Source organism: Dama dama, chromosome 18, assembly GCF_033118175.1.
Source record: "Dama dama isolate Ldn47 chromosome 18, ASM3311817v1, whole genome shotgun sequence".
Classification (NCBI taxonomy): domain Eukaryota; kingdom Metazoa; phylum Chordata; class Mammalia; order Artiodactyla; family Cervidae; genus Dama; species Dama dama.
In genome coordinates this window covers 111,429,947-111,453,394 of record NC_083698.1, presented here as the reverse complement: position 1 = coordinate 111,453,394, position 23,448 = coordinate 111,429,947, and the positions used below count along the sequence as shown (strand labels likewise).

At 45.1% G+C, this 23,448-nt stretch overlaps 1 protein-coding gene across 10 annotated transcripts in view; it reads right to left on the bottom strand.

The window, feature by feature from the left end:
• Nucleotides 1-23,448, bottom strand: part of RBM33 (RNA binding motif protein 33) — a 109,008-nt gene that overhangs the window by 54,621 nt on the left and 30,939 nt on the right. For 9 of the 10 annotated variants that reach the window (XM_061166210.1, XM_061166208.1, XM_061166203.1 and 6 more), the window contains 3 exons: nt 14,365-14,536; nt 9,332-9,540; nt 4,899-5,145 (listed from right to left, as the gene is read on the bottom strand). In XM_061166210.1, the coding sequence (XP_061022193.1) occupies nt 4,899-5,145; nt 9,332-9,540; nt 14,365-14,536 (628 nt within the window). The remainder of the gene's footprint in view (nt 1-4,898; nt 5,146-9,331; nt 9,541-14,364; nt 14,537-23,448) is intronic. The other variant, XM_061166211.1, reaches the window with a different exon arrangement.

The following is a 23,448-nucleotide window of genomic DNA, read 5'->3' as shown; positions in this document are numbered from 1 at the left end:
CAAAGGCTGCACGTGTGCACTGACACAATTCCATAAAGGGACAGGGGAGAGAACTTTTGTCCTCAGCGTACAATAGCACAAGCAGAAGCTTCCATTTCAACGGCAAATTCTTACTTAGAAATACAATACTTCACACCAAAGAAGATATTAATCCCTCTACAGAAAGAAATCTTTGTTTTTGACATCCATATGCAGGTGATCCAGGTTATGTAATCCAAGTTACATTTTCTGACGCCAATCAAACACAAATTTATATCCAAATCCTCTAGGATCATGAGGAAGAGAGGCAGGAGACGAAGTGAAGTGGGCAGAGAAAAGAAAATGCACACACACTGTGTTGGCTATTTGTGCTGGTTATTCTGTGTTGTAACACAGAATAATCTACTCGACAACCTGCTAAGCCGAGATGTGTCGTCTTTGTTTTGTGTTTCAAGAAGCACAATTCCCATCAACTTACCAGAAGAACAGTAGTCAAATAATTTCAAAAATAGGGAAAAAGCCAGATGCTAGTTTCACACCCTGCATGTTTAAGCTGTTTCATACATGAGACTTATACTGATTTTGATTTGGGAGGTAAAAAAATCCCCTCACAAGAGTGACCACTCTATGGTAGCATGTGATTCCCTCCACTAAAATGTCCTGCCAGACACATCCAGGAAGATCTCGGACGGCCAGGCGCCAAGGGCTGAACTGCAGCCCCCCTCTCAACTTCACACCCTGGAGTCCTCATCATGAGGACTTCGGAAGGTCATGTGGAAATGCACCTTTAAAGAAGAGATCGAGGGAAAATGAGGTCATGGGGGCGGGTGGGGGGCCCTGATCCAACATGACCAATGTGCTTACAAGAGAAGATCAAACACAGACACAAAGGGATAACCATGGAGAACTCAGCAAGAACAATCTAACAGCATTTAATTTTAATTTGAAAAAGTTCTGGTAAATCAGCACCACAGAAGTAATACAGCTTAAAAGTCAATCCGAATTATTTTTAAAATAGAGCACTAAGACAAACTATTTTTTACTTACTATGATGAAGCAAAAGATCAGTACATTAGACTTCTAATTAAGATCACATTTCTACCTACCTGCTTCCTCCTCCACTGTGAACAGGCAACAACTTACAACCTGTAATGCTAAGAGACCATTCCAGCTGAACTTGAACTCTTTACATTTAATGTTTATATCCCACACTGTCCCATGAATTAATGGACTAAGTTTTCAATTTTAATACTGAAAATCTGGAAAACAAGTTAAATTTCCAACAAAACTGGTTGATTACAATATGATAAAAACACTCTTCATCCTTGGAAAGAAAGCAGGTACTATCAGACAAAGGTGTGCATACATCTTTTTAATTTTTTTAAAACACCTTTTGACTGTGTGAAGCTGAGAATCACTGGGTTACTCTATCTTTTGCATACAGGAGACAACTAGACAACCAGTCTCTCTCAAGAACAACAGTGGCTTTCTATTTAACTAAGCTCATTCACTTAGTATTGGAAAACAACTGCTTCAACGGTGTTGAGTGTATACCCAGCCGAGGTGTCAGGGTCCTCAAGCTCAAAGGCACTTGAGAGAGAAGGGACACAGGGCACTGAGGGGCCTGGCTCTGAGAGCAGAGCACATTGAGTGGGTTCTACGAGCTGGAGACTCTCGTCAGAACACTGACCTTGGATGTGCTGAGTCAGGCGGGAGTGTCAGGGTGCCAGGCTGGCATTCTGCACCCATGTGGCAACTGAGCAGCAAGGCCCACTCTTTTCCTGCCTGGAGGACAGCCTGGAGTCTCCTTACAGTTTTCCCACAGTGTGGTTCTAACACAGCTTATTTTCACTAAGCTAAAGAGAATTTGTGCACCATATCAACTGCCAGTCTCCCATTCAATTTTAGAAGGAAATTCACAATAACAGATGCTGACATCTTCACACTGTTTCCACAAATGAGATGTAGTGTGGGGGCACGGCTCGGGAAGGGGCCACATACTGAGTCGTGCTCCCCCTTCACCCACAGCTGCTGAAGGAGACGGGCCACTAGTGCATCAGCTGCGGATACAGCAAAGGTACACGCAGCCACCACGCCGCCTGCCCTTGGAGCTCAGAGCAGGGCAAGGCCAGCGAGTGATTCTAACACAGGGGGGACACACAAAAGGCAGTCAAGGAACCGGCACGGACCCGACTCTGACACTCCTGCACGTGTGAAACAAGAGCGATCTCCTACAGCCACACGCCGACACCGTCGCCCACGGCCAGCCTACTGCCCCGTGGCCCTCTGCTCCAAGTGTCAGTCACTCGGTCGTGTCCAGCATTTGCGACCCCATGGACTGCAGCCCACCAGGCTCCTCTGTCCATGGAGTTCTCCAGGCAAGAATACTGCAGTGGGTTGCTCTTTCCTTCTCCAGGGGATCTTCCCAACCCAGGGATCGAACCTGGGTCTCCTGCATTGCAGGTGGATGCTGTACTGTCTGAGCTACTTCAAGGCCACAATTTCATGGTGACTCCACACCCTGGCTTTCTCCCAAACTCCAAGTCCTATCTCAGGCCTCTTCTCAACTTCTGGAACGGCTCAACCATTTGAAACTGCAAGTTCACCACCAGCACACTCATGACGGCCCCCTCTTCCCCTCCCTGGTCTAATGGAGACCTAACTCTCCCAGAGGATGAGACCGTCCCTCCCTCAGCCGCCTCCCTGCTGGCTCTGGAGCAGGAATGGGACCCTTCTTGTCCTCACTGCTGTTTCCAGACCCCAGACGTAGATCTCGGGTCATCAGACAGCCCGGCCCAGGGCCCCGGACTGCGGTCCACAGCCTGGTCACACAGCTGCTCTCAGGTCTCTGGCTGAGCTCCCCACTCACCGTCTCCCACACCAGCCCCATCTGAGGTCTTGGCCGAGATGCTGCTGCTTCCAGAGCTGCCCCAGCCCCCAAGACCTGCGCAGTCTCCATGACCTGACGCCATCTCGACCTTCCCGCCTCACTCCCTCCATGACCCTAACCTCCCGACTGCAGGACCCCACAGACATCTGCTGGCCCCTTATCATCATACACTCCACAGCCTCCTGTTTGAGCAAGACACCTCCTCTACTGCTTCGCCAACAGCCTGACTCCAGCAAACCCAACGCTGTCTAGGTGACACCTGACGCAGAGAGGTGAGTGTGGTTGGAGAAAAATGTGCAGGTGGACACGTCTCTCCAAGCTCATGACCGACAGCTCCAAGGGGTGTTGGGGCTGCCCAGCACTCCCATTCTCCTGCTCCCCAACTTGCATCTTGGCATGACACTCTTCATCCCTGTCGATACAATCATCTCCCACGCCTGCACCCCGTTCCCTCTAAAACCCACCTCATTGAGGCACGTGCCGCCTCCACATCACCAAAACCACCCTGTCAGAACCCCACACACCCCGCGACTGTGGGCCCGGCCCTCGACCTGCAGCCCGTCCGTCCCCAGCCACCCAAGCACCGGCCCCACTGGCCCCCGTCCTCCAGCCTCTCTGGGTTTCCCCCTCCCTGCGGACCCCCACCTGGCACATCACGTGCCCCAGGTTCCAGGTTCCAGGCCCCAGTCTCCTCACCACGACGACACAGGATCTTCCACTGTGTGTGGGCTCCAGGTCCATCAAGACGCCAGCAGAGCCCCACTTCCGCTTCGCACCCAGACCTCATCTGCACACTCTGTAGGAACCTCACCCTAGACACGTGCGCCTGCGTGTCTAGGTGCACCTCCAGCACAGAACTCGTGGTCTTCCCCTGAAAGCCTGCTCGGCCTCTCCGGTGACGGCAACCCCACCCTCCAGCGCTCAAGCCCCTTCAGCAAAGCTCAGTCTCTTCTCTCCCACCCACACGCAGCTCATCCATAAGCTCCGTCCTGAGTTACACCCGGCTTCTGACTCCTGATCACTGCCGCCACCCTGAGCCAAGCTTCTACCAGGCTACCTCGATCACTGCACTTACCTCCCAGCTGAATACTGGTTTCCACTCCTGCCACCCTCACAAGCCCATTCTCAACACAGCAGCAGGAACAATCCTTGTCAACACAGCAACGATGTTACTCCTGTGCTCAGACTCCTCTAATCACAGCCCACCTCGTTTGGAACAAAAGCAAAGCTCTCAGGACGGTTCCCAGGTCTCACATGACAAGGTTCCACATTTCTCTCCACCGCTGCACTCCACTAACTGTCTCCTGGTTTGTCTTTAGTTACCAGAACACAAAAGGCACAGCCTCATCAAGAGGCGCCTCTGCACCAGCCGATCCCCCCGCCTGGAAGACGCCTCCCCTGACAGGCACGCCAGCAGCTGCTGCCCCTCCTGGTCTTCCCTTCGCAGTGCAGCTGGCCCCCGCCGCCACAGGGGCTCCCCCTGCTCTCCTCAGCGCGGCACTTTCGTTCCCCAACGCGCCACGCGGGGCTCTCATCTATCACGTCCACTGCTCACTGTCGTTGCCAAGGTGCTAGACGACACCCACAGCAAGCGCTGACCACCGTGCCCACCGACAGATCTCCAACGCCACAGAGAGCAGCGTCTCGCTTCAGGAACGTGCGTCCGTGATCATGCCATCAGAACTGACCACGAGAAGACTGGTATGTCCCTCTAGAACTCAAAGGAAGCACCATGAGTGGAAGCTGAGGGGACAGGCCCTTCGCACTCAGCCCCACCGGGAGCTGACGAGGAACGCCAGGCAGACACCGCCACAGTGGCCTCTGGTGCGCTGCACCTCTGCGTGTGCTCTCAGTACCCCCGAGGGACGTGGCAGGAGACACACAGCGGAGAAAGGGGCCTGGCTCGCCAGCCGGTGCGCATCTGAGCGGTGGGGAAGGAGTCGGGAGCCCGCAGGTCCTTACGGACCTGCAAGTGAGACGGTCTGGCCACAGTCGCCTGGAACTTGACCACAGCAAAGGAGACACGTACCTTGAACGGGCGTCACCACGGCCCCTTTGAAGTGGGGGTTGATGTGTATGTTCTTGGGCTGCTGCGGGGTCACGGGAGGAGGGGTCATCATCACGCGGGGGGCCTCCATCTGGGGCGGCACGTGCATGCCCTGCGGAGGGGAGGGGTGGTGCGGGTGCTGCAGGGGCAGCAGGGGCTGGAGCTGCTGCTGCTGGAACAGGCTGCGGATCGGCTGCGGCGGTGGCGGCGGCGGCGGCGGTGGCGGCGGCTGTGGAGGAGGGATTAATTGTGGAGAGCACGTCTAAGACCACCAAAAGAGAAAGTCACAGCCATCAACGCTCACAAGGGAAAATGCCAGCGCCTGACAGATTTTACACTGACTGCACTGTAAGAGCTGACTCAGAAGTAAGTTTATTTTAACAACTTGTATAAAACAGCAGGATAAATGAGCTGCTCCACCTGCTCACGGTTAGGGCTCCTGCCTAATGACGTGAGCCAACACCAGGACAAGGAGGGAAGACTGCAGCCCCCAAACACGATGCGTGGATTCCAAAAGGGAAAAACTGCAGGTCAGCCATCAGAGCTGCCCACCGCGAGCCAAGCGCTGCAGGCGGAGCACAAGCTGCCTGGGCTGGCCCACTCCTCCTCCAGAAAGCCTACGAGACGGGCGGGCAGTGCAGGAGCAACCCCGCTAGAAAGCAGGCTGCAGAGAGGGTGAAGGGCTCCCAGAGGGGAGGGGCAGTTTCTGAGAGGGTGGCCCTGAGCCAGGAAGGAGAGGAAGGAGCTAGGCAAGAAGTGGAATGGCATCACCTGAGGGCAGCAGAGGCTGAACACACGCCCAGAGGCGCACACGGGGACCAGCACGGCTGCAGCCGCATTCGAAGACCGGAGGGCGCAGGAGTGGGAAACACACCCTCGATGCGCTCAAGGATCTCGGGGTTCCTCAGCGCAACAGTCTTGAGAGAAGGAGACCCCCACCACAGCAGCAGCCTCAAGAGCACTGGGCCTCCTCCCCTCCGCCGGTGTCTTAAGCACGCGCTGAAAAGTCTGTATGTGGAGTAACTCACCCTCAACAAGCCTATGAAGCCAGCCCTTGTCGTGACCCTCCTCTTACAAGATCAAGCAGCCGGTAAGCAGAGGAGCAGAGAACCTGGTTCCACAGCCCTGCTTATATAAAAGCACTCATCCAACTGGCCGCACACAGCGGCAGAGGCAGCAGGCTACTACCAGCCAGGGCATCCTGTACACTGATTGCCCAGGATGATGCCAGACGTCAGGGGCTTCTGAATTCAGTTCCGGAACCTCTACAGTGTCTGACGATGATGACTAACAGTGTGTGACAGACGAGGGGAAAGAAGACAGAAGACAACGGACCATTTAACAGGCTATGGACGCTGGGAGCTGAATGAAAGAAACAGCCGTGGTCCGAGAATTCTGAAACCCAAGTGTAGATGACCTTGTCTAACCTATCCTTCCTCAGGGAGGACTTCTCTATCCATGGTACACCAGCTCCCAGAGACTAGTCTGTTCCCTCCTCTGATGCTTGGTATCTGTAACGTGCACAACTGTGCGTGAAGCAGTCTCTTCTACCCCGCTCAGCACTGAATCCGCACGGACACCGCACTGACAGAGGGACAGCTAAACTAAACCTGAACTCAACTGGGAAAGAGCGCAGCACGGGGCCACTCACTCGACAGCGTGAAGGAAACCACATGTCCCAAACAAGGGGAGTTTAGGGCTGGGCAACAGCCACGCAGAGACGCCCAGGGCAGCTAGGAAATGAAGAGACTGCGCTGGCAAGTGGCACAGGCTAGAGAGCAGACTCACGCAGAGACAGCAGATGGCAGGGAGGACAGTGCTGCTGAGTGAGAGCTCCGATCAGAAACCAGCCTGAGAACTACGCAGCCAGAGAGACAGGAGAGAGAGAAGGGGCCCTGCTGGGAGAGCAGGGACTACACCCCAACCTCAGACACTCAAGAAAGGCTCAAGAAAGAGGAGCTCACAGGTGACACCCAAGGCCCCAGAGAGCAGTCCACCAGGACAGACTGCAGAGGTGAGGAGGCCATTCTCAGAGCACTCGGCAGTGGAAGGAGCACAGTGCCAGCGCCAACAGATGGACCAAGGAGAAAACAGACAAGGAAAGCCACGGCAGAAAAGGGATCGAAGGCACAGACAGCTCTGGGGTGGGGGGTGACCAGGACCAAGGTGGACACGAGGGGAGCAAGGTCAGCCCGTGTCAGAAAGCTGTGACTGCGTCAGCAACCCACAGCTTTAAAATACCACTGCTAGCAAAGACACGCGTACAGTTCACAGGCCAAGGCCCCGGCAGGCTGAGTCGGGCCAGCAGTGGGTGAGCCCGCTGGCACCTAGAGAATTCCAGACACGATGCTGCTGTCAAGAGGGACTTGGGTCAACTGACACTTGGGCTACACTTTTAAAGCACTCAGGGCTCCCAGCTGAGCCTCTCCATATGGGTAAGAAAGTAGGGAGTTCAGTTACTTTTCCAGGACCATGGTCACCTACTGGCTGTTTCCCCCTTCGGAGGCCAAAACCATGGAGCTAGCTATTGAACACACAGTGGAAGTTGGGGACAAGGAGACAAGATGGGGAAGAAAAGGAAAAAACTGAAGCGCCAATCTTCCTGCTAATATCAGAAAAGCTTAAACACAAACGGCCGTGTGAGCGGGGAGCAGCTATCAATATCACCAATCTCTCTATGCCGCTATCAACCCACCTGCCTTTCTTCCCTGTTAACTGAAATCAGAATTCTCATGGGAAAACCGTAAATCACCTTTTCTACTTTGTTATTTCACAAATGAATGCCTCCTAAAACACAATTTTCTACACCGAGGTCAGGTGTCATTTTCCCCTACACTCACGTAATAATGTAGGAGGGTAGACAGTGCAAACTGCCTATTTATTTACATTAAATAAATCTGTCCCTGAAGACTAACTTCTGAAGGAAAAACTATAAAATACTAAAGTTAACTGAAAGAACCACCACCAAAGAAACCACTACACTTCCTGTCTTTGTTCCTGCGATGTCTCACCTTTGAAATACAGAGAAATTCAAACTAATCTGAAATTACAAGTACATAATTTACTCCTAAATTATGAAAAATTTTTATGGATATGACAACCTCCATTTCTATGGAGAGGATATGACAGTTATCTGTTAAGAGAAACTTCTACATTTAAGGAAAAACCTACGGTTAGCAGTATATAAGAAAAAATATTTTATGAAATACACCATTATGGCTAGATTCTCTATGTAACAGAGAAATGGTGCTCACAGGAGCAGTGCCCCTCCATAGCAGAAGAGATGAGCAAGGTTCCTCTGTGGTTCGACCCCTGGAAGACATCAGCTCTCTCACTGCTTCTTTCTTCATCAGTACTGGCAAAGAATTAGTCTTCACTACCTCAATACTAGAAGACTGGATTTTTAAGACCATATACTGGATGAGCTACAAGCTGGAATCAAGATTGCCAGAAGAAATATCAACAACCTCAGAGATACGGATGATACCACTCTAATTGAAGAAAGTGAAGTGGAACTAGCCTTTCTTGATGAGAATGAAGGAGGAGAGTGAAAAAAAGCTGACTTAATACTCAATATTAAAGAACTAGAATTTTTTGGCATCTGGTCCCATCACTTCACGGCAAATAGAATGGGAAAAAGTGGAAGCAGTGACAGATTTCCTCTTCTTGGGCTCTAAAATCACTGCGGATGGTGATTGCAGCCATGAAATTAGAAGACAATTGCTTCTTGGCAGGAGAGCTATGACAAACCCAGACTGTGTGTTAAAAGCAAAGACCATCTTGCTGACAAAGGTCTGTATAGTCAAGGCTTCCGTATAGTCAAGGCTATGGCCTTTCCAGTAGTCATGAACAGATGTGAGAGCTGGACAATAAAGAAGGCTGAGCGCCAAAGAACAGCTGCTTTTGAACTATGGTGCTGAAGAAGACTCTTGAGAGTCCCTTCGGCTGCAAGGAGATCAAACCAGTCAAATCTAAAAGGAAACTAACCCTGAACACTCATTGGAGGGACTGACGCTGAAGTTCTGGCCACGTGATGCAAGGAGCTGGCTCACTGGAAAAGACCCTGATGCTGAGAAAGATTGAAGTCAGGAGGAGAAGGCGACAACAGAAGATGAGATGGTTGGATGGTATCACTGATTCAATGGACATGAACCTGGGCAAACTGTGTGAGATGGTGAGGGACAGGGAAGCCTGGAGTGCTGTAGTGAATGGGGTCACAAAGAGTCAGGCATGACTTGGCAACTGAACAACAGCAACGAAATCATACCACAGGCTATAAAGAAACTTGAGCCGTGACGCCTTTTACTAAATTCTCATCTCAGACTAAGGCAAATGCAAAACACGAAACCCATACCAGAGAGAACTTTCACTTGTTCTCAGCGTGCAGGCTCCCAGGATGGAGCTGCGCAACTCACCACCACAGGCGGCTGTGTGGGCAGCAGGGCGGGCCTGTGGTCCTTGGCGCGCCCCCTCTCGCTGCTCTCTCTCCTCTGGTCTCCAACACCACGGCACATGGACGAGCCTCCTCTCCTTCCTCCCCGCCTGGAGCCGTAGCGGCCCTGTTTGTGCTGTCGCTCCCTCTCTTCAAATTCAAGCAACGCAGCTTTGGCTTCTGCTGAAAGCTCTATTTGAAAAGATGCATATGCGTTAGATACCTTCAAAGAGGTGAAATCAGATCTACAGGGAGAAACAAACCAAAAAAACAAGTATGTGGCAAGGAAACTCAGGAACAGCGGGTGCTTCACCAACAACGAACAACTCCACTAGTGGCAGTAAGCAACGAGGGGTAGGAAACGATCAGACACACCCGGACCCCATGAGTGACACCTGTTAAAGGAAGACACGCTTCTTCCTTAAAATACAAGTACCACCTGGAAATTTGAATTTTCATTTGAGACCACTAAAATGTGCTGAGGAAAGCTAAAAACGAGGAGCTGAAGAAGTTCAACCCAACCACCACTCCTCATCTGCTAGGCATCATGTTCTTTCACTGATGGTAGATGAAGCTGGTTAAGACCTGGCTAACCCAGTCCTAAACCAGGACACTCATCTATGCGAATCCAGTAGTACTGATTAATTCACAATGGCACACAGACTCAAAAATTACAAATTACTGATTGTTCCTGCTTTAAAAGCAAAACTACTAATAAGATCACTCTCAAGCCAAATACTTAAATTTCATAAAGAATGGAAACTCATTTAGTACTACACCAAGTTAGATTTTCTGATTTATTTAAAAACAACAGCTTTACTCTGTGAAGACAGACCTACGTCCATGCCGCCTGACAGGGAAGCTACAGCAAATGACAGCAAAGCCACAAAATGGTGCTCTCCTCTCTGACCAAAGCTATGGGGCAACAATCAAAATTTCTGGCCCTACATAACTTCAGTAGGCACATTATTCTGAATTCTTAGAAGAAAAAGGCTAACTTATTCAAATACAGTTCTAAGTTATGATAATATATGCTCTGTTAGTAAACACCTTTCAAAGATTTCATTGAATTCTACTAAGAAGCATTCCCATGACTTCTTCCACAGCAAAGGGTAAATTTTAAATATAACCAGTTTTTCTCGTACCTTGGATTCCATAATCATCTCCAAACTCTTCCAAAATCTCTAAGCCACATTTCATTTTCTTGAAATTGTTTCTAAGGTATCCCCCTTCCCTTCAAATGGATCTAGACTCCATTCCAAAGAAAATTTAATCTCCTCTTAACAAGCACAGACTTTTATTCTAATCTTGACTACATGATAGGTTCACATACACATTTTATGTGGTGAATCAGCAATTATTTTTCTAGTGGTTCTAAGTGTCAAGATTAATTTCACTATCCCCAGTAATAAAATGGTTTCAAATGACATCTTTAATCAGCAAGTAAAAATGCATTCCTCCAATTGAGACAAGCTGTCACAAAAGGTCACCAAAATATGACAGGATGGAAATTACATTTGTAACTTCAACTGAAATGTTAATTTCCGCTTAAGTGTTTTCTGAACTAGGTCCATATTCCAAAGTAAAGAGATAAGAGTGTAATGTAACAAAGTTTTACGTTGTGTTGTCCCTTTCTAAAATGTGCTTAAGAAAAACATATGTACATAAAAATACTTTAACTAATACATAATGAATATCTATAAAATACTGTTTATTTGGCAAAATAGAAACAACAAATGACATTCTGAGGTTTTTATTTTTGGTTGTGGTTTTGTTTTTTTTTTAAATAAACAAGATAACTGAATCAAGAAATTTCTGAAAACCTTGCAAATGCAAGGACCATTGTGTAAACTGAAGGTAGTCATCTTACTGCTGGCACTAGTGATCTTAAATTGTTTATTAATAGATGAAAAAATTGTACGTTATTGCAGGATGTTTATTTCTTTTCTCTATTGGAATATTCTGCTGTATAAATACACAATTTGTATATCAATTAAAAAAATGTTTTCCTCAAAGATCATCTGCCTTAAGCAAAATTCACCAAGGATATTATTTCAAGAGGACATTATGTGGGCCTAACAACAATGTTCTTCAGGCTAAAGCAATGAAACATAATTTAACGTACTGCCTGTGCCCAATGAAACTTAGAATATGGCAAAACCTAGAAGCTTACTCACAGATTACAAATTATAAAAGCCTAACTAAAATAAGCACAGTCTTTTGTTTTCCGCTGGCACTGCTTCCAGAGAGAATCTGAGGTCCACCTCCTAGGGCAAAAGAACTGGCCCCTCTGAACCTCTGTGCTGACACTTCAGGGTAACTGGTCAGTGACACCCATGTTTTAGAGATGGCTTTTGACTTTGCCATTCAAAATAAATCTTTCTCTTACACATGCATGTTCTAGAAACCCTTTTCAACTGTATTCTGTGAGAGAATTAAGCCCTCATATCCTATGGGATCCTTTTTATATAATGAAAAACTTGTCTCCTAAGTATATAGCTTTGTACCATCCTTGGGAAAACTGATAATGTCACATTTTCTCTAAGGTATTTAATTCCCAGAATCCTGGTTGAGGACAAAAGCTTAAGATCATAACTCAAGTAAAAGCCCAAAATTCTATGCCTAATCCAATATGGACTGAAAATACAGATCAACATCTGTGTCTCAGGCTCCATAACGGTCAAGACTGTCACAAACATGAATTACTTAAGGATGACATCATACATTTGAATGTGAATAAGACTAAAAGTGACTGAATGCCCTTCCAGATTCTGACGAGAACTCACTATTCCCAGGCCAGAACATTATTTCATTCTTCTTTGTAGAATGCAGTGTTCTCAAAAGTAATCAATGGTATCACAAAATAACTGCCTTTATTTGTATTCAGAATGTTAAAAGATATCAACTGTCAAGAAAAATCCATCATAGGAGATGATATACACACTCTGGTAGCAAGATATTTTAATCCCATTACGAAGAGTATGTGAGCAGCTTTATACAGTCAAATCAATGCAAGCATCTGTATACAAAACCTGAAACTAGTATTTCTATCACCAGGAGTACACAAAGTGATGAGTAAAAATTCATGTGAATTTCTATACAAATTCTTTAATAAAAGAAGTACAAATGACCCTGTGAAGAACCAAATGAGGCAAAGATCCTGAAAAGAAAGCAACGTAGGAATAAAACAAGTACAAATTATGAACACAGGCAAGTCGGACACTTCAGAACTTGTCAGTGTTTGGGTCAAGTTCAAGCGAACAGAGGCGAGATAACCGTAGCTGAGGATCAGGGGACAGGAGGAGCGGGGGCTCTGGGGGTGCAGAGAGGGTGATCTATAGAGTACACCAGAGCCCATAAGCAGTTGGCTGCAGAGAGCAAAGGCCACCATTCCTAACAGTGTCTGAGAGCTGACTTCACACCCTTACAACGTGCAGCTAACACTGTTATTAAGATATAATGTACGGCTCCCAGATTTATGTAATAAAGCCACAGCCCAGCTACACAGAAGCAGAAGGGAGGCTTCACCGCACCCCGCCCCGAGACAGCACTCTCCTGCCTAACGAGCTGCCGCCCACCGCTGTCTGTGAGCAGCCGGGGGCGCCATCTTTCCCTTGTCTGTCTTACCCAGTCCAAGACTGAGATGTCTATTCCAGTGTGCTTGTTATGTAACGCTGCCAACACTCCTGCTGACGATACTTTTCCTTTTTTCCCATCCCCTTGTTTTAAGACCTAAGCTTGCTCCATCTCCTTTTACCCAAGGCCAACTTCTCGGCTCCTTCTTAGAAGCCTATGCTGTACTGGTTCACCCAACAAGCAACTTAATACCATAACCTGAGCAAAGTCCAGGGAAGAGCCTGGGCCAAAAGCTAGAAGCAGGAAAGCCAAAGGGAAAGGCACAGAGAACGCTAAGACTCCAGGTCAGTCTCCCACAAACCTCACCGAGGGATGTAAGATGGTAAGACGGGCTCACCAGCATTATGGTGGGCACCTTGAGAGCTTGGCGTTCTCACGGAGAATTCATTCCTGCCACTGCAGACACACGCTCAGGCTTCCAATGGCAAGTGGCTACAGATCACGGTTTTACGAAGTAATAAAGGTAGCAACTGATGGTTTCTTGATTTTACTTTGACCAAGACCGGAGAACAGGTATAACCCGCTGTTCTTCCACCCTCCCACCCTACTCCTTGGAATATGAGACGGTACCCGAGTGGTTCTGGAAGTGTGAACTTCGGAGCAACAGGAACAACACTACCTGCAAACTCATCAGAAATTCAACTTTCTTGGGCCTTACCCTAAACCTACTGAATCAGAGCAGCTGAGAGCGCATCCAGAAGTATGTGTCTTAACAAGTCTTCTGGGGGATTCTGTTGCTCCAATTTGAGAACCACTGCTTTACTCCTCGCAGTGGGCACTGGAAAGAACTCCAGAAGAGCGGGTGCAGGGTAACACTGGAAAAGGCTCTGTTCATCAGCAACAGCCTGCTGTGGGTCTGCAACAGGAACAATGTGTGCAACTGACGGTGCGACAAACAAGCCACCTTGTCTCACTGAACGCTGAGAGGAATGGCACAGAGGCAGACACACACAAAAGACACGGCTATGATGAGAAAAAAGGGACAAAATAAAACCAGTCTGGTCCAAAAGGAGCCCTGGCAACCTGGGAAGGGTGAGACGACCCTGCACCACCCCGACGTCAAGTTCCCAGAGCCAGCCAGGAACCACACAGCATGCATGAGAGCAAGTCTAAGTCAGGGACTACAAAAGGAAAACTATTAAAAAGAACATATTTTATTCAAACATTTTTTAATCCAGAAGACAAGTCATTTTTATAGAATGACTTTTATAGCACCATTAACTCATTTCTCACCTCACACAGACCATCCAGCTTCTGGACACCATGCATAACAGTCTATAAAGTCAACTGTTTTTTTATCTACTTCATTAATCATAACAGTACTATAGAGGAAGTTGAAATGGGAATGAAGGAGGATGGGAGACAGGTAAAAAATGTTACCCAAAGTTTCTGGAATGTTCCTTCTCTCTCTAGTTACATCTGAGAGCCTAATAATTGTTCCTTCTTTCCTTTCAGTTTTGAAACGTAATCGCCCAGATTCTTCATCATCATCCTCTTCTTCATCTGACTCTTCTTTGATGTCCTTCTGCAACTCCAAAGTCTCCATGCCTCCCTACATGGCAGACAGACAAGACAGCAAGGAGGGAAAGTGAGCTCATAGTCTTCTGAATTAAATCCTGAACAACGGTCATGCATACACGTATGTGCACACACACATAAAAGCTCTTATAATAAAGATGTAAAAATACAGCACAATGTCCCATTTATAAAGCCATGTGAAACATTAAACTGATCCCAGGAGACAAAACCTTTAATATTAAAAATTAACAATGTTAGAAAAAATTCAAATTTCTACTCCTGGTTAATATACCAAAGTCTTATACATTGTAACTACTTATACTTCTAAGAGAGAACAAACATGAATTCCAAACACCGCTGCTGGCCTAGACTCTAATTCAGATCTAAACAAAGCTCAGTATGTTAATTAAACTAACCCTAGAGCCCCTGAGCCTGATTCCAGCACAGAAGCCGCCTTGTAGCTCCCGTTAGATGACGGCACATTCCTTCCCACCAAACAGGCGCCACGTGTCCTGGCACTCCTGACCCGTCTACCCTGACTTTCGATGCAGCCAAGTGCTCCAAATCCACTGTTGGGTTGCTTGGCTTCTCTGGTTCTCTCAGCCTGTATAATCGTTCCTGCATCATTTCTCACCCCTTTCTACTTCATCCCACTGACCAGGGTTTGTGAGTTTCTACCTCTGGTTCAGACTATTAACCACAAAACTATTATTTTTTCATTCGCTTCAGACGAAAACCAATTTGGGGTTGTTTTTTTCATTCATTTATTTATGGCTGTGCTGGGTCATCACTGCCCTGCACAGGCCTTCTCTAGCTGTGGCGAGCAGGGCGACTCTTCTGCTGCAGTACACACACTCGTCCTTATGGAGCGTGGGCTCTAGGGCACCCGGGCTTCCGCAGTTGCAGCTCGCAGGTCCTACGGCACAGGCTCAGCAGTTGTGGCGCACGGGCTTAACTGACCAGCAGCAGGCTGTTTCCAATTTGTGTGCCCTGCATTGGCAGGCGGGTTCTTATCCACTGTGCCACCAGCCGAGTCCTTAAAACCAGTTTTTATCTTGTACATCATTGTATCAGGATTCCTACAAAAATTTTGTTTAATCTAGTCCCAAACTACAATAATTTCTTCATCAACAATTCTTACTGTATTAACTCATGTTCCTTCTGACACTAATCACTTTCATCTCATGTTAGATCTTAGTGACCTACTGTCAGGTAATAACATAGGTACCTACCGACTGCTAGATTCATTTATGCTTTTTGCAAACTTAAAAAAAAAACTGCTCCTTTAGTCTCATCACTCATAATTCTTACATGTCCTTTACTCTTAACAGAAACAAAAATGAACCACTTCACTAGAGAATGCGCAAGAGAAAGAAAATGACACAATCATTTTGGACTCTTTCCCCAACATTTTCTGTGTAAAAAATGCACACATTCATTGCTATTAAACCCTATAGTAGAGAATCAATGCCTGAAAATAAAATACTGAGTGTAAACTATAACTTTTAGGTGATTGCAAAACCACCTTTCAGTATGCTGATATTCAGTGTACTGCAGAACTTTAAGGCACCAGGACGCTGGCATTCTGTGGTTTTGCTGGTTTGACACCATTACTTCTGTCTGACTGAACGTCTGAAACCACACAGGAATGACGTGTGAGATGGACCCAGCTATGGTCATCCTGCACTACACTCAAACCGAGCAAAGAGTCAGCTCATTACAAAACCTTCTTCTCCACCTCTTAGTGCTCCAGAACAGTGCTTCTCAAACTGAAGGTTTATACTCATCATTGGGAATCCTGCCAACATGCAGATTCTGATTCTGCAGGTGGGGGTCTAAAATTCTGCATTTCCAACAAGCTCCAGGTGAAGCCAACATGCAGGTCCACAGACCACACTATAGCGGCAAGACCAGCGAGAAGGAAAAGAGATCACTACCAATAAAGCAAAGATTTTATTACAGTAGTCATTTTTAATTCAACCATTAACAGTAGTTACAGTTCAAACACTTTACAAGCAAGTTTAATGTAAAACAAGACAGTACTGAAACTAATATAGTTTATTCTACATACAATCTCCATCTAAGAAATCTAAATATAACAAAGACAAGCTGAAAACTGTTTCTCTGGAACAAACACTACAGGCTACCAGAAACAAATCAATGAACAATTCTAGTCTATGACCCAGCATTACCACTGCTAGATATTTACTCAGGAAAAATGAAAATTTATGTTCATGTAAAAACCTGCAGGGAAAGTTTTACAGTTCTATATTGGATGACCAAAAATAGAAACAACAGTGAATGGATACACAAACTGTTGTACATCCAAACTATGGAACGCTCTTTCAGCAATAAAAGAGGAAGAACGATACAAACACTGGGATGAAATCACAAAGGCATCATGCCGTATGACAGAAGTGAAAAGGCACAATAAGTCACTCAAAAGGGGACACCCTGCGACAATTCCACATATGACACTCTCCAAGAGACAAAGCTGCACTGGTTACCGAGGATCAGGAACGGAGGGAGGGCCTGACTACAAAAAGGATGGCACAAGGTCAACTTTTGGAGAGACGGAATATCCTAGGATGCAAACTTCTGGTTCGCACTCAGGGTCCAGTTCCATTTGAACTTCATCAAGGATTACACAAGCCCTGAGCTGAAACTGAAAAACTGCTGGCTTCAGGTGCCTCAAATATAGGTCACCTGGCAACACTAAGTTAGACTCACCCTTTCAGCCACTGGTCACTACCTCTTACTCTAAATACTAGTCTCAAAAAAATGGCATCTTCTTTGGCCGTGTACTTAGAATTAACTTACCTATCTGCCATAATGTTGACTTTCGCTGCAGAGAAATACTTATGAATGGAATATTCACAAATATTCACAATATTCCATTCACAAGTAAAATTCCACTGAAGGGCAGTGCTGGCTAACAATATAAAAATTAAGTTACCCTGATTCTGACTTCATTTATATAGACACTGCCAAAAATATTCAAAGGTTTGATTTTTAGCTGTTTAATTATCTTAAAAACCTGAAAGATGTATTTGTAATACTTAACAGAGGATGCATATGAAAATCATCATGAAAGTTCTTTACAAAATAGACAAGTCCACCAAAGTCTGAACATACATACATAATTAGAAACTCTAAGAGGCAGCGAGACACAGACTTACATATTTTGTTACATTCTCTAGCTAACTCTGAAATGAACTTGTGATCTCAGTTTTTGAAAGAAAATTCAAAATTCCATCCCAAATCTGAGGGGCAGTGACTGGGTAATTCTCTGAAATAGAAAGCTATACAGAACACTGCTTCTAAAAACTTTCCAAAAGTTGTTAGAGCTTACAAAATATTTGATAGAGAATAATTCTATATCATAGATAAAAATCAATTCTAATTCCACCGAGAGTTAAAACTTACAAACTGAAAAGACTAGCAATTATTAATAAATTGTGCAAAAACTACAAGAGAAGAAAATTGCAGACCAATTTTGTTCATGAACACAGACACAAAATTGCTTAATAAAATAAAAGTGCATGTTGTTCCATCACTAAGTAGTGTCCAACTGTTTGGGACCAGTGGACTCTAGCACCCCAGGCTTCTCTGTCCACATGGAATCCAACAAAACAGGAAAACATGTCATGACCAAGTGAAGGTTTAGCCAGAAGCATAAGATTGATTTAACATCCAAAAATCAGTCAATTTAACAAATCTCCCTTCAAGAAGAATTCTAAATATATGTACACACTCTCCTTCTCCAGGGGTGGCGCTTAAGTCCCTCTCGCTCACCTTGGGTGCTAAAGTAGAGTAAAGAAAGTGAAAGAACGTCACAGAATTACAATCTTCACCTGGCCACCAAGGCTACCTCAGCACTTGACCAAGGCTCACACTGCCTAAACTCCATGAGGACACCTAACCTCCATGGTATTCTTTCCAAAAACTCCATCACCCCAGTCTAACCATGAGAAAAGCACCAGACAAGGCCAGTTAGAAGACATTCCACAGGACACCTGGGCAGTACACTTCTTTAGACTGTTCAGGTTGTGGAACTCAAGGGAAGACCTACAAACCACCACAGACCAGAGCAGACAGGACAACAATGTGGTACCCTGGACTGGATCCCAGAATAGAAAGAGGACATTAATGGAAAAATCTGCAAAACAGAAATTAAGTCCGGAATATAGTTAATAGTTGTTTTTTTTTTTTTTTTTTAGTTAATAGTTTTTAAAGTCAATTTAACGCACATTAAAAAACAAGGGATGAAAGTCACAAGATTATCTCAATAGGAGCCAAAAAAGCACTGACAAAATTCAACACTTATTTCTGATTAAAACAAAAACTCAGCAAACTAGACATAGAAAAGAATTTCTTCAATCTGACTGAAAAACCTCCAGGCAGCTTATACTACTTACTTGATGAAATACTAAGTATTTTACCCCTACCATAAAGAATGAACCAAAAACAAATGCCCTCAATGTTTCTATTCTACACAGTACTGGAGGTCAACAAAGCAAAAAGAATGAAATAAAAAGACAAGTGTCAATCATTAGACTGTGGTTATTCACTTTCCTATTCTAGACCAGGAAAGACTAATTTAAGTAAACAGAACTAAGGACACTGCTCGCCCCTGAGAGGAGTCAGGACTGACCAAAGAAAACAGGCAGGAATCTTCAGGGATGATGAGGGTAACTTGGACATACGTATGTATCAAATCACTCAACTGTACTGACTGGTTATAACTTTTCCAGAAAAGGAAACTAAGGCAAGGGAGTATTAAGTGACCTGCCCAATGCCAAACATCAGTTAAGTGACTGAAAGTGAAGGTTGCTCAGTCATGTCTCTCTGTGACCCCATGGCCTACCCATGGCCTACACAGTCCATGGAATTCTCTAGGCCAGAATACTGAAGTGGGCAGCCTTTCCCTTCTCCAGGGGACCTTCCCAACCCATGGTTGGAACCCATTGCAGGCAGATTCCTTACCAGCTGAGCCACCAGGGAAGCCCGTGGTTATTAACAGGCAATGTGATTATAAAGATGCTAGTTTTCCCCCAATTTGACTAAAAATATAATGCAATGTTCAAAAAAAATCCCAACCAGATTTTTAATAGACACTGACAAGTCAATTACAGAATTTATATACAGAACTCAAAGGACTTAGATTGCCAAAACAACCCTGAAAAGGCAGCACAACCGGTGGACCACACTACCCAATTTCACACCACAGTAACCAAGACAGCGCAGTACTGGCGATGGGGCAAAACGGGGATTCCAGAGAGAGACTCAGGCTTCAACGGGCAACCGATTCTCACGTGAGCACTAAGGAACTCAGAGGGGAAGGAGAGCCTTTAGACGAATAATGGCACAAACACAGACACGTGGGAGAACTGAGACTCTCATATCTGACCAGCGGGAGGATGAACAGTACAAACACTTAAGAAAACCATTTGGCTGTTTCTTATATCATTAAACATACTTCTACCCTGTTTCAGTAGTACCACTTCTACTTAATACTACAGGAAAAAAAAGGTATATCCACAAAACCATATGTAAAATAAGCTCTTTTAGTTATTCATGATAACAGAAAAACTGAAAACAACCCAAATATTACCTATTATCAAGAGAAAACAGATAAGGTATGTCCATCAAATGGAATGAACTGTTGATTATGGACATAAACAACTATTTGAATGAACCTCAAAAGACATTATGGCGGCCAAAAGAAGCTAGACACACAGCATACCATCACTGACCACATTCACGCGAAGATCTAGACCGCTGCTGCTCAGGCGCTAAGTTCTGTCTGACTCTTGGCGACCCCATGGACCACGCGACCCCAGGCTCCTTTGTCCTCCACTATCTCCTGAAGTTTGCTCAAATTCTCATCTATTGAGTCGGCAATGCTAGTTCTAGACTAGGAAAGACTAAACAAACAGAACTAAGGACATGGCTCACCTCTGAGAGGAGACAAGACTGACGAGAAACAAACAAGGGGGAATCTTCGGAGATAATGAGGGTTACTTGGGTGTACACATCTATCAAATCACTGAACTGTCAGGTCAGTTCAGTCACTCAGTTGTGTCCAACTCTTTGCGACCCCATGAACCACAGCATGCCAGGCCTCCCTGTCCATCGCCAACTCCTGGAGTTTATTCAGACTCATATCCATTGAGTCGGTGATGCCATCCAACCATCTCATCCTCTGTCATCCCCTTCTCCTCCCGCCTTCAATCTGCCCCAGCATCAAGGTCTTTTCCAATGAGTCAGTTCTTCGCATCAGATAGCCAAAGTATTGGAGTTTCAGCTTCAACATCAGTCCTTCCAATGAGTATTCAGGACTGATTTCCTTTAGGATGGGCTAGTTGGATCCCCTTGCAGTCCAAAGGACTCTCAAGAGTCTTCTCCAACACCACAGTTCAAAAGCATCAATTCTTCGGCACTCAGCTTTCTTTATAGTCCAACTCTCACATCCATACATGACCAATGGAAAAACCACAGCTTTAACTAGACGGACCTTTGTCAGCAAAGTAATGTCTCCATTTTTTAATATGCTGTCTAGATTGGTCATAACTTTTCTTCCAAGGAGCAAGTGTCTTTTAATTTCATGGCTGCAGTCACCATCTGCACTGATTTTGGAGCCCAAAAAACTAAAGTCTGTCACTGTTTCCACTGTTTCCCCATCTATTTGCCATGAAGTGATGGGACCTGATGTCATGATCTTAGTTTTCTGAATGTTGAGTTTGAAGCCAACTTTTTCACTCTCCTCTTTCACTTTCATCAAGAGGCTCTTTAGGAATTCTTTTGGAATGAAAACTGACCTTTGCCAGTCCTGTGGCCACTGCTGAGTTTTCCAAATTTCCTGACATATTGAGTGCAGCACTTTCACGACATCATCTTTTTGGATTTGAAATAGCTCAACTGGAATTACATCACCTCCACTAACTTTGCTCTTAGTGATGCTTCCTAAGGCCCACTTGACTTCACATTCCAGGATGTCTGGCTCAAGGCTGGTGATCACATCATCATGATTATCTGGGTCGTGAAGATCTTTTTTGATCTTTGAGTATACACTAAACTGTATACCTCAGATGTAAATACTACTGAATGCAAATGTCACCACAATTTTTAAAGTATTTCAATTTTAAATGGTGCAAAGATGTCATTTAAACTTCTCACCTGTTCAAGCCACAACTATCAAATAGCAAACCTTTGTAACCACGTTTGAAGACAGAAGCATCACTGGCACTGACAAGACTGTATAATTAGAAAGGCTCAAGAGTTAGTTTTCATAATGAGATCTTTCTAGCTTGTTTCAAGTACAGTGATTTTTTTTTTTTTTATTAACCAAGAACGAACATTAGTTAAATAAAAGGAGTCACCAAAAATAGACTTTTCAACAGAAATTACTTTTTATTTCCATAATTCAGATTCTAATGTGTACTTAAACATAACTCTGAGAAAGAAGTTATCTGAAAAATTGCAATATGCCTTCCACCTCCATTTTAAGCAACCCAGAGCATGCACACTGCAACACAGGGTGGACTGCAAAGGTTTGGTTCAGCAACACCCTGCAGTTAACTCCAAGAAAATGAGTCAAAAAACTAGAAAGACACCAGAACACAGGTGTATATGGCAAAATAAAACTGCTGCTCTCCCATGAGGACTATGTAATTTATTTATATGTCTAAAAAAGACAGGAAGACAGCCCTCCAAAAGCAAAGCTTACCAAAAGTTACTGAAATAATATGTAACACTCACTCCCAGCACCTACAAAAGTACCACGCATACAAGTTCTCAACAATGATCTCTCTGACGGACATTCAGTGATACCAGTATGAGGAAGAAAACACCACCAAAACATGTGTTGCCAGGACGAAGTCCAGCATATTACCTGCCCCCAAGAAGGACTACTAAGACCTGAAAGCAAAGAGCAATACAAAGAAGTTTCCATCAATACAAAACCAAGAAACACAAACAAGGTAAACAGACCAGCAGTCAAGGGCAGAGCATAAGAAAAATGTGTAACTTTTTTAAAAAGTTTTTGAAATATTTTGTTTAAAACTATGGGACATACATCTTAGAAGAAAAAGCAAACAATATACGTCTTAACAGACAGTATAAAAAAAGATAAACTATGTAATCTGGCTGAGAGTTTACTTCTTTCTCTATAAAAACGTACATACAGAAAATCACCATTAAGATATTTCAAGTTAGCGTTAATATCAACTAGAAATCACAGGAATTAAACAAACACATTCCAGTTCTTTGCCTTTCAAATTACCAAGGGTTAAATTTTAATCACTCTGTATTTCCCTGTTCACAAAAGTTATCTTATTCACAGCAAAATATTTTAAAGTATTTGATGTATAAAATATATAATAATCCCACCATCCAGAGGTGACCACTATACCATTTGTCTTGATCCTCCCAGACACATGTTGAGACACAAACACATATACGCACACACGTTTAGACATACACAGCTATGGAGGACCTAGGGGAGGAACTCCACTAGCTTGCTCTTTTCAAGTCACACATCACAAGTCTCTTTTCATGTCCAAGAGGGCAAGGGCATCCTTTAGGAACGTGTAGTCCCCTGACCATCATTCATTTAACCCTGCAGAAAAATCTACCCTGGGTCCACTTGTTTTCAAGGCTGCAGACAAACAGCTGGTACATGTATCCTTGAGCACATCTTAGGTTAACCCTTGGATAACTTCATCAACCTGGAACTACTGAGACAAAGGACTTTCAGGCTTTTGATACTGTCACAAACAGTGAAGGGTCTGCAATTTTACCCTTCTTGCAGGCTAATAAGGTAAGCCTGCCACTGTTCCATGGAGGCTGTGAGAAGGCACAACACTCCTGGTCACAGACTAGGACAATTCACTACTCGTAACGACAGCAGTGTCATCTGGGGGCCAGCTCCCTGAGCCCCAGTTC